At 30.9% G+C, this 15,032-nt stretch overlaps 1 protein-coding gene across 1 annotated transcript; it reads left to right on the top strand.

The window, feature by feature from the left end:
- The first annotated feature begins 12,764 nt into the window (after positions 1 to 12,764).
- Positions 12,765 to 14,795, top strand: LOC129896194 (heavy metal-associated isoprenylated plant protein 7-like). Its single transcript, XM_055972039.1, has 5 exons — positions 12,765 to 12,964; positions 13,057 to 13,252; positions 13,332 to 13,537; positions 13,712 to 13,799; positions 14,095 to 14,795. The coding sequence occupies exons 1-5, from the start codon at positions 12,956 to 12,958 to the stop codon at positions 14,568 to 14,570; spliced, it is 975 nt and encodes a 324-aa protein (XP_055828014.1). The 5' UTR covers positions 12,765 to 12,955; the 3' UTR covers positions 14,571 to 14,795.
- Positions 14,796 to 15,032: the final 237 nt, after the last annotated feature.

The following is a 15,032-nucleotide window of genomic DNA, read 5'->3' as shown; positions in this document are numbered from 1 at the left end:
CTCTGTCTTGGTCCTACTCAGCTTAAACCCTTTAGACTCCAAGGTATGTCTCCAATCCTCCAGCTTAGCATTAACTCCACTACGAGTCTCATTAATCAGGACTATGTCATCCACGAAAAGCATACACCATGGCACCTCACCTTGAATTTATCGCATCAATTCATCTATCACTAAGGCAAATAAAAATGGACTAAGAGCTGATCCTTGATGCAACCCCATCCCAACTAGAAAATGCTCTGAGTTCCCTCCTACTGTCCTTACCCTGGTTTTGGCTCCCTCATACATGTCCTTGATCACCCTAATGTATGCCATAGGTACATCTTTAGCCTTCAAACATTTCCATAGTATCTCTCTTGGAACTTTATCGTAGGCCTTTTTTAAGTCGATGAATACCATATGCAAATCCCTCTTCCTCTCCCTATATTGCTCCACCAATTTCCTCATAAGATGAATGACTTCTGTAGTTGAGCGTCCTGGCATAAATCTGAACTGATTCTCTGAAATAGACATGCCTCTCCTCACCCTCATCTCCATCACTCTTTCCCACACTTTCATAGTGTGGCTTAGTAACTTAATACCTCTATAGTTGTTGCAACTCTGGATATCCCCTTTGTTTTTGTATAAAGGGATCATTACACTCGACCTCTATTCTTCGGACATCGATGCCGTTTTAAAGATGACATTAAATAACCTAGTCAGCCACTCCAAACCTACCGAGCTGGCGCTCTTCCAAAATTCCCCAGGAATCTCGTCAGGTCCGGTTGCTCTCCCCAGCGCATCCTACGAACAACACCCTTAACCTCTTCGACCTTAATACTCCTGCAATATCCAAAATTACGACGCCTCCCTGTATGTTCCAAATCTCCCAATACAAAGTCTCTGTCCCCTGCGTCATTCAAGAGTTTATGGAAGTATGACTGCCACCTCTGTTTAATGAGAGTCTCCTCTACCAATACTCTTCCATGCTCGTCCTTAATGCACTTCACTTGATCCACATCGCGTTCCCTTCTCTTCCGCGCTCTGGCTAGCTTGAACAATTTCCTATCCCCACCTTTTTCTTCTAGTTCAGCATAAAGGCGATCAAAAGCTGCCGTTTTTGCCGTCGAAACAGCCGACTTCGCCTTCTTCTTTGCTATCTTATAGAGTTCCTTATTCGTCCACTTCTCCACCTCATCCTTGCTTTCTATCAACTTCGCGTACGCCATTTTCTTTGCTTCCACCTTCCCTTGCACTTCTCCATTCCACCACCAGTCCCCTTGATGTCGACTATGACTACCTGTCGAGATCAGAAAATAAAATTATGCAAGTAGTCAGAAATATTCTAAGTATGGGCAAGTGTCAAATTCGGCTAAGGCATATAAAAGACATATGCAAGGCACATGGGCTGGTGTATATGAATTCAAATTTGTATAGAGCTGTTAGAATATGATTGTTGTAATTTAGTTATTTTTAGATAAGAATTCTAGTAGGTATGTGTCAAGTACATGGACAGTTGCAACTGCCTTGTGTAGACTTTTTAAAATGGGGCTGAAATTCAGTGTTCAATGACTTAGTCAAATTCGTGAAGCATTTCCTTTATTGATACTGATATTAATAAAGGTTGGAAAGAGTTCATTTATATTTTGTGTGTTTGTTAATTCACTACACTGCCTAAAAGCGAAAGACAATCTAAGTACTTAGACAAATTAGTGTGTATTATGAGGCTGAGCTTTGTGAATGTTGCATTTTTTTTTCTTTTTAATGCATCACATAAGTATGATGTGGCATGTGAGACACATAACAAAATTTATTGATGAAGTCTATTTGGCAAGTTTACGAGAGATCAAAAATGTTTTTTTTTTAAAGTAAGTGAGATGTTTGGTCAAGCTTTTGAGAGAAAATAAGTACTTTTGAAAAATAACATAAACTATTTTTTAGAACCTAAAAAAATATTTTTTAAAAAGTTTGACCAAATACAAATAACTATTAAAAAGTATTTTTATAATTGATTAGCAAAATACAAATTATTTATCCCCAAAAAGTTTTTTTTCTATAAAAAGTATACTTTTTATATAAGCTGAGCATATCAATTTAGAGTTATACCTCACATTTTCAAGAGACCCTTTTGATGACATATATTTTTCAACTCTCAAAGTCAAAACCAATTAAAACAACACCACAAATGAGTTGCCAATTGGATGATATGTAGTGGTTGAGAGTGCTTCACTATTTTTTCTTGGTCGTATACGTGGCTCTTCCACACTCCAAATAATTATAAGTCTATATTATTTAGCTTTTTATTATTATTATTTTTCACGTTCACTAAAAATGATTTTTGTATATTTTGAGCCATCTTGTCATTTTGTTAAAAGTATCTTCTTTGGGCACAAGTTCATTAAAGGGCATATTAACAAAACAGATTTACCAAGGCTCTCCAAGTGTCTGTTGGGACAACACAAGTTCCAAATGGAGAAGATTAATCCAATTTGAATATTAAATAATTTTTTGAAAATTTAAATTATTAAATTAAAATAATTCACTTTGATGTTAAAGATTAGTCAAACTGACTTTCATCAAGCGAAACATGACATATAAAAGTGAACGAAGGAAATAGTAAAACAAATTTCATCTTGGGACAATTTCAAATATATACAATAAACTAATTAGTTTACAACAAATACAGTCATGTTTTATTTACATAAAAAATAGCCAAAATCATAGAAAATATACAGTGATTATATAATATAGCTTGCCAAAAGTCATAGAAAGTATACACTGACTATATATACGTGAGCTATATACTGAATATATATTATGATACACTCTATACATAAAATATACACTATATATATATAAATATACGCCTTTTTTTTGTCATTAAGATGATCGGATGACCATCTACTGCCCTTTCATCTTTCCAACAAAGCCTTTAACGAATTATCGACCAATGCAATTTGATTGCTATGTTCATAAATCATAAAGATGCTTGAATTGGGCCTTCTAACTGCTAAGGGAAGACTATTTGGGCCATTCCATGCTTTTCCTGGGCCTGGAACAAATTCGGTTGTTTTTCGCATGAAATGGTACTGAAGAAGATAGACAATTGGCCCATCACTGTTTCTTTACTGGACACTGTTCATTTTGCTTGAAGAAAGATGACCAGAATTTGATTTGGGTTTTAGTTTGGTGGGTGGTGAGTTGGGTTTAATTGGGGCTTCATTCAAATGGATAATTTAAAGAGAAAGAAACAAAAAATTCATTAGTTTAGGACCTAATTACGTGCGTTCATTTTAATTTTTGAAATTATCTTTCGTATCACATTTACTTTGCTAGATACATATATTTCGGATATATGCTGGTCAAATTAAGTGTAATTTATTTCATATATATTGTATCCAAGCGTGATTTGCATGTATCTGAGATACAGTAACTTTCTCATTCGTCTCTCTCACTCACTCACCTTTCTTCCTCTCTCTCGCTCATCTCTCTCCTTATGCATATGTATCTAGTATCTCGTATACACATACATATATTTAGTCATTAGTGTGATTTGCATATATATGGGGTACACTTAATCTCTTGCTCGCATATTTCTTATCTCACTTTATATCTGTATTTCAGAATGTATCTGATATAAAAAATATATGTATTTGACTTAAAATATGATATATAATTATTAATTAGTGAGATAATATGTAACTATTTGAAATTATAAAGTAAATTAGTATTTATGGTATGAACGCTGGTGTAATTAACTAATCTTACAAAACCTTTGCCAACCCCAATGACCTTAATTGACAGAGTCAAACTTTATTTGGAAACAAGAAAACATAAATTCTCTGTCTTAAAAGCCTGGCATAAATGAAGCTAATAATAGTTCTAATGGTCCTGGATGATTGAAACCATTAAAGCTTTTAATGAAAAAGAATCTTTAATAGTTTCAAAAAAAACAAAAAATCAATGGTCAAGTGAGACCTATTGGGCCTGATAGCTGCAAACCCCACTACTTCTTGCCACACTGAACATTAAAGGAAAAAATTAATTGAGCTTGCTTTTTATTCCCTTCCAGCTATTTTTATTTGTTCATTTCAGACTTTCCATATCTCTTAAAAAATCATAATTGATATGAGGATTTTATTATAATATTCATATTAATTGATATTTAGTATTACTTCTTAAAAATGATTTGAGAAATAAGTAATTATGTGAAGGATAAAATATGAAAAACATAAAAAAAAAATTAATATATAAAAAATAACAAATGAAAATAAAAATTCATTATTGAAATAGTGACACGTAAAAGTGAATGGAGAGAGTAATAATTAGTGGTCCATAATCATACAAAATCAACTGTGGCTCATTCCATGTTTCTAAGTCCTCCTTTTAATTGGGAATTTTTAACACCAAACAACAACACATCAAAGTCTACAAAAAATGTAATTTAAAAAATTATTTTATTTTTATAAATTTAGCCTTTATGTAATTTATAATCACCATATAACTTGTGTATAATTAATTTGTACACAATTTATATACTTCTTATCAACGACGGGGCTAAGATTTTTATATTGGAAGTTCGAGATTTGAAGAAGTAAATACACGAACTAGTTGAAAGGGGTTCAACACCTACAATATTTTTTTTTAACCATATATAAATAGTATAATTTTTCGCCAAAGGATGAACCCCCTAACTCATGCTAGCTCCGACCCTGCTTGTTATATATAATCTGTCATAGTTTCAGCTTACTAAAGACAGAATCAAGATTAATGTGGGGAATACGAATTAGAATGGGAGGTAAGTAGGCAGTAGAGCATCGTCTCACTGATTTTTTTATATTAGTATTCGTAATATTACTCATGGAATTTCTCCTCCTTCGTTGTCTATTGTTTTATTGCATTTTCATAATTATATTATTTTGTTGTAGTTACATTTCTTTTTTTACAAAATACTTTGACATGCTCTTTATAATATTTGTCATGACTTCTTCACACTTATTTTTGTTAAGCGAAGGTTTATCAAGAACAATTTTTCTATCTCCCAAAATCGGAGTAAGGTTAGGTATGTGTTTCCAATTGTTGATTACACTCAATATTAAAATCTCTTTCTAATTGAGTATATACTTGAAAACATAGATCTTATTCCCATCCTAAACAAATGAATGTGAAGGGCTTTGATATTGGGCTCCACAATGCACAAATGGGCTATTTAAGATAAGTTCATGTACCATAATATGTCGGGCATTTGTTAGACAAATGTGACGCTTTTATTCTCTGCTAAGATGTATGTAATAACCACAATTATTCAATTATTCTCTTTTATGTCACTATTTTCTTCTTTATGTACCATTTTCAGAGCTAAGATATATTCACTGATAATTCTTGTTATAATATTACTTATATTATTAAAAATACCAACGTGAAAAATGCATATGAGGATTATAATATTTTTTTGGAAGAAGGAATTTGTTCATAGGGACTTTTTTTTTTAATTCTAACTAAACGCCTGCTGAGTTTTCAACTCATTTATCACATTCATCTTTGACGTATTCTTTATTCTATTTTTTCAAATAATTGACCACTAGAATTCATAGCGCTCTAATATGGCTAAAATGTTCATGCAAAAGGCAACGCCTAGCCCTCGTGTAAAATTCACAAAGTAATCACTTTTTTAACATTTGTAACTAAAATATAATCATTGTCATGAATAGTGTGAAAAAATGTGGAATTTCACTAAGGATCTCCAAAATTTAATATATAAGGACATAAAATAAAATTTAATCTAAATACTTTAGTGTAGTTTTTGGATATTCAATTGACCGCCCTCTGATGTATGTGACTATGTCACTAGTCACTCATGAAGTTTCAAATGTCCTATAATTTCACTTGTAAAATTTGAAACTCCAAAATAATAACTATTCATAAAAATAAAGCCAAAAGGTGGTAAATGAATGTTATTTCTAACGCAACTTTCCTACAGGAAAGATCTAGAATTCCCAACAAGTCGAATGGTTAACAAGCATTAATGTGGACCTAGTTGGCCCAAAATAAAGGCCCATTGTTCCTGTTTTTTATTTTTATTTATATATAATTATTTTTATTTAAAAAAAAAATTCAACAATTTTTAGCTAATAATTTTTGTTTTGTTTTTCTTTTCTGTAGCAGTACATTTGATCTTCTCTGGAATTCAGAAGCAAATCTGTGATGATTAACATTTTAATGTCGTAGGACCTTCAATTTTTGTAGTTTTTCTTCAAAGTAATGATAAAACATCACTTTAATAATAGAAAGAATTATTCTTAGCAAATTAGTGGCCCAACTCATATATAGTTCACCATTAATTTTTTCCTCTACTAAAATGTATTTTTCCATTTGAGAAAATTAGGGATGGCAATAGGGCGGAGCAGGGCAACTACGGGGCGGGGTTAGAGTTAAGCAGGATGGGTTTAGAGTTATGCGGAACGGGACGGTTTGAAGTAATTATTATCAAAATTAATGCGGGGCAGGTTGCGGGTTTAAGTATCAAATTGAAACCCAAAGAAAATTAAATATTTGTAATTAGTAAAAATCAAAGATATAAACTTTTTATAGTAAACTTTGACTTTAATTTTAACTTTTTTTAAAAAAAAATTTAACTAGACAAATGTTAATCAGAGTTAATTAGAGATTAAAACACAATTGTTGAAATGGTAACTAGAAACAATTAATTAGTTGTTGAGATGTTAATTAGAGTAAAATGAAAAAAATTATGAATTTTATTTTTAATATTAAACTCAATTAAAAAAGAAAAAAAGAATAAAAATTTATGCGGAACAGATTTATGCATTGTGTATCTATATGAGGCGGGGCGGATTAAAAATGAAAAAAATTATTATGCGAGGCGGAGAAAGGTAACTTAAAAAAATTGTGGGTTGAGCCCAACCCCCTCCCCCCTCCCGTCCTGCCACGCCCGCCCCCATTCCCTAAGAAAAATCTCCAAATTACTAAAAATTTGGTCTTCATAATATTCTTGGAAAAAAAAATAATCAAAAATCAAGTGCTCCCTATGCCTTCGGGATCAATCTTGTAACATTGGACTTGTCTAGTTATGAGTTACTTTTCGTGTGTTATTTAAGAGCTATTATATAGGAGTGGGAATTTAATTTACCCTATACATACCCAAATAATATTAGTTGCGGATTTCACTTGTCATAAAAAAGGTGTTTTGCTTCCTCTGTTTCAATTTGTCGGTCTTACTTGTTTTTATTAGTCTTTTTGAAAAAGAATGTTTCTTTCCTTTTTTGATAACTCTTCAATTCTAATATTTACATGATATGTTTAAAACTATAAAATTAAGAATATTTTGATACATTCTATATATCTTTAATTTAAGATCACAAGATTCAAAAATCATCTCTATTTTTTAAAAATCTCTTATCAAGTTAAAATCAGACAAATAAATTATAGCGGAAAGAGTTTAGTTAATACTATATTAAACAAATAAATGACCAATTATTTGTCATGTTACGTTGGACAATGATCAAATTTTTGAATGGGACATGACATGTCATAGCCACCTGGCATCCTAAGAAGAACCACGTCACTAAATTTCTAGAGGCTTCAACCGAAAGAGGAAAACAGGTATGGGGTATTTAATTTGTATTCTTATTGGCTTATTATGATGGGTCAATTAAGGAAGAATGATTTGACAAAACACAAAGCTCTATGTCTAATAGATCCAATGAAAATGATCTCATATATCCAGTTATAATATCAATAAACTAAGATATTATTATAACACATTATCAAAGGTGTCTAGAGAACGGATCAAACCTGGCAGAGCGACCATCAGGGAGCGACTTACCTATTTAATGAAAAACATGAGATGGCTATCTCAAGACATATATATATATATATATATATATAGATGTACATATCTGAAAAAGTAATTCGATTGAGTGTCAAAGAATCTCTAGTACCTGTAACCTCTCAGATTGAGCAGTTGATCAAATTTAATGTGAATCGTATATGACGATAGTTAGACTCAATGGCTCATCTAGAATTCTCTTATTTGAGATCTATAGGGAAGATGATCAAGTTGACCCTTGCGAACATGAACATCCTACAGACAAAGCTAAAAATGTTAATTTATGTATTCTGAAACACAATTTATTTTGCTTATTGTGTGCTACATGTATATATTATTTATTTATATAAATATTTTTTAAAAAAATATAAAAATAGAAATCTCTTTCCTCTCTCTTTATGGTGAACATACGTGCAAAAATTTACCAGCAAAAGGCAATACATGCTGTAGGCAAAAAGTATAGCTAAAGGTCAAATTTTTGACGTGAGATTTATATGAAGATAATACCTAATTGGCGTACATTTTGCATGGAAGCAATGCATGCAATCAACAAACGTTTTCTTTTATCCGTCATATTCATGTCTTCCCAATGCAAGGCAAAGACATAGATGCGTCTATCTCTCTATTTCATACTCCATCCGGAACCATTCAAATTTCGAGAGTCAAATATTTTAATTTTAACTAATGAAATATTTGAATATGAAATCTTTAAATTTTTTGAAATAAATTTTACATATTTGGAAATGACATGAAAAGTGCTATATACAAGCCACAATAATATAATTGACAATTCAAAATATTTTAAAGATATATGACAAAATTACGGTTAAAGAAAAATTTGTTTGAATTTCAAAATTCGAAATGTGTCACATAAATTGAGATGAAAGGATTACCATATATGTGGAGTAATTTTTTTTTACTTTTTTTTTCCTCATGGATGGTCACAAGTAATTAAGAAATTTATTTTACTATGATAAAATAGATTAGATATAAATTAAAATACCAATATAATCATGAGTAAAGTTAATTTGAAATACACATCATATCGCTCCATGGCGTTACCAATATAATATGAAAGACACACCAGTCCATGTTATATAATGCTATCTATTTTATTTTTAAGATTATAGATTAAATATATTTAGCAAAATTATATGTAAATAATCTTTCGAGTAACGGATAGTATTCATACCAACAATAATGTATATGACTTAAACTCAAATGCAAATTAGAACATTAATGAAGACTAAATATAATAGAAATTATGGAACAGAGCATTACATAAGCTTACGTTTGATGTTTCGATATAGTAGACACTAGTTAGTCATTTGCTTATAACTAGGTTGGTTCAATGATGGAAAATGACCTTTAGGTTTGACCCTCTTCAAGTCTCTCCTCATCCTAAAATAGGATATTGCTTGTAGAAATAACTAACATGGAAAAATCCTTTTTTGAGAAAGTAAAAGTACATAATTACTTACTGTTTAGTAACGCCAGTATTCTTCTTATGGCAAAGCTCATCATGAAGGGGTCAGGGGGTTTGAGTTTGAGTCATGATCCAACGCGATACTTGTTTTGTGAAAAAATAAACTTGCGCTTTAGTTATCAACTATTACTTTTAACATAATGATAATTGTTTGATACTAACAAGTGGTATCATGAGTTCGATTATCAATAGAAACATGTTGCACAAGGCAAGTGTTTAGTAAGGGGGTGGGGAGGGATTGTTCGATAATGTCAACATCCTGCCTATAGCAAGGCCCATATAGAATTGGTGTGGCCAGTATTGAAGTCATTATTGAACATATAACACTTGCTTGGTGAGCTAGTTACGAAATAAAATAACGCTATTACTATAAGTTATAACTTTTAATACGATTATCGATAAACGTTTGATCCTAACAGTGACCCTTTATATATTAATAGCTAGATAAGTATGCTTGTGTTGCGTGAATTGTTAACATACATTTGGTTGCGTAATTCATTCTGTCTAAGCATTGTGTTAGGAATAAAGCTTAAAACGAATAACATATCATTCTCATGCATTGTCTCCAATAATACTCTTGTTAACACGTGTTATGTTAACATAAATTTCTAATCATCATTATGTCCTAATTTTATTTTACTTTTTTTTTATAAAAAAGATATATAAAGCTAGAACTTTTGCTAAGTAACGTTATTCAATTTAACTTTTTGTACATAGTAATTCTATAGAGTTAATTTCATATACCTTGATCTATGGATTCCAATATATTATTAACCATTACATAGTTGCATTAATTTTAATCTGAGTATGCCTATGGATCCCAGAAGAGAAGAGTATAAATGTTTCAGAAAATTGACAAACTTTTGGACCAAATAATTAATGGAGTCTAAGTGGTCCCCTAAAATTTACAAAATAAATTTGCTTGCAGGTACCTCCCAATGTGTAAATTAATGTCACTAACTGTAATAAAATCTATATGGACCACCAAATATAAGTGACATTGACATCAAAATTTTGTAGGACTCAACAAGATAGTCATATTTAAGTTAGAATTTCTTGAAAGCTATTATATTCTAAACCCTAATTCATGCCTGTATAAATGATATTATATTCACTTGAAAAGGCATCTAAAAAATTTCACAAATTCATAAAATATTTATAAAGAGATCAAAATATGTCAAATTCTTCTTGATAATCAAAGACTTCAAGAAGATTTATAAATCCTTTCATGGAGATCAAGTTCAAATCATCCTGACTAGTTCGAGAAATATGTCACTAACTGCCTTCGAATCACGATGTTGATCAAATCCAAATTATCTTAGTTCGAGTAATATGTCAATAACGACCCTCGAATCACGGAGAAATTCAGAGAGAAGAATCAAGGGACGAACAAAATTGTACCACATTGTTTATCAATAAAATATTTTTGTTTCTTTATATTTTATTTGTGATTGTAATTTATTTTTCATCACTTTAAAATTTATTGCAAACAAACATAACATAAAATCTGCAGGGTTATTCGCATTTATATTTTACCCGAAATGGAAAAGTTGATAGGGGCAAGTCATTTAATCTACTCCGATATTTATACACACAAAAACATACTTGTATGATACACATTTAAGTACTAAGGATACGTAGATAACAAAAGGGGAAAGAAACAAAATACCAATTCATATGAGGTTTGAAATCATAATTTCAAATTTTGATCTAAAATCAATACTTGTTTATAAAATTTGAACGAAATTCAAAAGGAAGGAAAAAAAAAAGGGAAGTAAACATTAAAAATACTATTTGTAGTAGATATTTGGCATGGGATTTGAAATCAGAATTTCATGTTTTGTATTTAAAATCAGTCTTTATTTATAAAAATCTGCATAAATTTTAATTTTAAATTAATTTTAAAACTAAATTGAATTAGACTGATTTAATATTTTAAAATTAAATTTAGATATTTAATAACCATACAAAAGTTTTCAAAATCCAAGTTTTCTCATATCATTACAATGAAATGATACATTTTAAAACTTCTATCGAAATTAATATAATTTAGATTTTGAAAAATAAAAAGTGTCACATTATTTTGAAATAGGAAAATAGAACTTAATATTCTATTAATACAATATGTGAGTCAAATGACATTTTTAACTCAAGATAATGCCTAATACTATCATATAGAATGAGACAGTAGGATTTCTAAACATATAAGAAATCTATGTAGTGGTCCACCTCTAATCCTACTTCAACTCAACTATAGTCTATTGAATAATTATATTAACTACTTTAATGAAATCACTGAAATCCTATTTGAAATTATATAAATTCATGTAAATTGTAATGAAATGATTAAAATTCTCCGATTTTAATTAAAGTCATCAATAGGACGCATCCATTGAATTTGACTCCGTTTTTCCGCATCTTAAACGTATCAAATGTGTTAATGTCCGTGCCAATTAGTACCATTTGATGAATCACATATATATTTTTATTTTAAAATAAGGAAAACAATGCAAATTATCTTTATAGTATTATTTAAAAATATTTACTTTTCCCCAATATAAGTAAATAATTTCGTATTTGTCTTTATTATTAACACAAGCTCAACCTAAATAAATGGATTTTACTTGTTTAAAATTCTTTTTTTAAAAATACTTTAAGTTTATCAATTCAACTTTTTTTTTTACTATAGCCCAAACTTATAATTTTGTATATTGCTCCGCAAGAATCAAGTCGAATACTCAAATATCACTTAATTATATTTAAGTTGAAAATTTATTTCCTCTCAAAACTCTTAAACACTTGTGAGCGATCTCTCAATCCTTTTGAATTGACCTTTATGAAATTAGTGTTTGCTAGAACAGTTAAACAAAATGTATTTATGTCTGTACCTTACGACATTGAGTTGATCATAAAAAAAATATTTTAACATTCATGTTATTTTTTTATAACATGGTTAAAAATCGTCAAGAGTTATCCAATTTTAAATAATAAGGTCAAATATAACCCTTTCTCTAAAAAATATATAAAAATAATAATTCAATACTTTAGACTAACATTTTACCATAGATTTTGAAAAGTCGTTTTTAAAATTTATTTTTAAATATTTATTTAATCATAAAATTTTGAATACCTAATCTTCAAATATTTTTAAACTTTCAAAAACTAATTCAAATTAATTTTTGATTTTTTTAAAATTCACTCATAAAATTTTATTTTATTTTCCAAATAAAATACCAAGTATATAGCTAGAAAATAAAAATAAAAATCCACTATTATTATGGGCTACTGTAATACTATGACGTAAATGTTGTAGTGAGAAAAAGGACCACGTAAACCACCAGCACATAAAGAAGACGAAAATAGAAACGCTGTAAGCGATAAGGTTAGTGTCCTTCGCACGTGCCAACCCTTTTATATATAAAAGCCACGCCAGTTGTGCATCGATGTGGGATAAACTGAGTGACTGGTGAGTGAGTGCCTCGTAGATAATCTGTATGCTCATCACTGTATGAACCTTTCTTGAGAATAACATTCACTACTATACACTCCCAATAAACAAAAAAGAGAGAAACAAAACAAAATTCTGAGTTGTGAGTTTGAGTCTTTCTCTCTCTCTCTCTGTGCCTAAGCTCATCCAGTAAACATCAATGGGCGAGGTTTGCTTTCTCCCCTTTCTTCTCCTTTTTCTTCTTTTTGCTTCAGATTTCTGATTTTTGGGTTTGGGTTTGTTATTTTTGATTCTTTTTAGGAAGAGAAGAAACCTGCTGAAGAAGAAGTGAAGAAAACAGAGGAAGAAAAGAAAGAGGAGGATCCAAAAGGTGAGGAAAAGAAAACAGAGCAAGCACCGGCTCCTCCACCACCGCCTCAGGAGATTATCTTGAGAGTCTACATGCATTGTGAAGGATGTGCTCGTAAAGTGCGTAAATCCCTTAAAGGATTTCAAGGTAAACATATTGAATTAAAGATTTAACAGACTGTTTTGGGATGTTTGAAAAATTGGGAATTATTTATTTGTTTATGTAGGAGTTGAGGATGTTATGACGGATTGTAAGAGTCATAAAGTGGTGGTGAAAGGGGAAAAAGCAGATCCATTGAAGGTTCTTGAAAGAGTGCAAAAAAAGAGTCACCGTAAAGTTGAGCTTCTGTCTCCGATCCCAAAACCGCCGGCGGAAGAGCCTAAGAAACCGGAGGAGAAAGAAATCGTTAAACCCGAAGAGAAAAAAGAGGAGGTTTATTTGATTAATTTTATTTTCCCCTCTCTTTTTTTTGGATTCTCACGCGAGTTTTGTTGCTTTTTATGATACTTTTTTCTCTCTTTTAGTCTTTTTCCTTTCTTGGTTTTGTTTGTTTTGAGGTAATTTCATGAAATATATAAATGATATATTTCTTTTTTTTTTCTGCAGCCTCAAGTGATTACTGTAGTTCTGAAAGTTCACATGCATTGTGAAGCTTGTGCTCAAGAAATCAAAAGGCGTATACAGAAAATGAAAGGTATAATTTTGTTATTTTGATTATGCTTTTGTTGACACTTTTCAACTCTATTTGCTTACAAAAATCATTCTTTTTTCTTTTTACCTTTTTCAAATCTCTATAATTAGCACATTAGTATTTTAAGGATTCTATGTTCTCTCTGCTCCCTTTTACAATCCCTGCAGTCTTTAATTTAGAATAATATAATCATTCCTTTAGATTCTCTTCAAATTCAAATACACTCTGTTAATTGAGGAATATTTAGAATCTGTCAAAAACACCATCTAAGTTTTGATTTTGATTTTTTATTTTGAAGGTGTGGAGAATGCAGAGCCAGACTTGAAGAGCTCACAAGTGACAGTAAAAGGGGTTTTTGAGGCAACACAGCTGGTGGATTATGTAAGCAAGAGAACAGGGAAAAGGGCAGTTATAGTGAAAGTAGAACCAGAAAAGAAAGAAGAGGAGAAACCCAAAGAAGAGAAGAAAACTGAGGAAGGTGAAAAAGACGCGAAAAAAGCAGAGGAAGGAGAGAAAAAGAAAGAGGGTGGCGGTGGAGACGGTGCCTCCGCCACCGTTGCTGCAACTTCCGAAGAAGCTGCAGCAAGTAATAAAGAGGTTGCTGTTCAAGAAGACCCAAAACTAGAAATGAAGAAGAATGAGTTTTACTACTATTACCCACAGCAGAATTACCAACTTTACCCTCAAAGATATGCAGCATCACATGAGATGTATAATCCTTACCCTCCACAAATGTTTAGTGATGAGAACCCCAATGCATGTTCTGTGATGTAAATTAGGAAGAACATGAAGGGTATATGTGGAAAGAAATGAGTTATGGTCACATGGGAAATGCCCATGGCCATTTCTCCAACTTGTTGTTTATGGTTGTGCTCTACATGTGGCCCTGTCTGGGGGCCTTAGTATAAATCTGCAGCCGAAAAAACTAGAGAATTTTGTGAGCACTTTGTACCTTTTTCCTGGTTTTCTTTTATTATAATATAGTCTTCTTGTTATATATATTAGTACAAAAATAGTCGTAGTAGTCTAGTAGAGTAGTATTATATTATATTTAGCAGAATTTTGAATGTCGTACATGATACATGCAAGTTGTTTCTTATGATAAACATCCTTCTTGTTTAGTTGTTGTCAATCAAGTAAGTTGGGAAAGTTTCATCTTAAAATTATTGTGAAGTCAAGTCCATATTTTTAATACAATTTTAGTTATTGTCAATGAAGTAAGTTGAGAAAGTCTCA

The sequence above is a fragment of the Solanum dulcamara genome, chromosome 7, assembly GCF_947179165.1.
Source record: "Solanum dulcamara chromosome 7, daSolDulc1.2, whole genome shotgun sequence".
NCBI classification, from domain to species: domain Eukaryota; kingdom Viridiplantae; phylum Streptophyta; class Magnoliopsida; order Solanales; family Solanaceae; genus Solanum; species Solanum dulcamara.
This window is presented reverse-complemented; position numbering and strand designations above follow the sequence as displayed.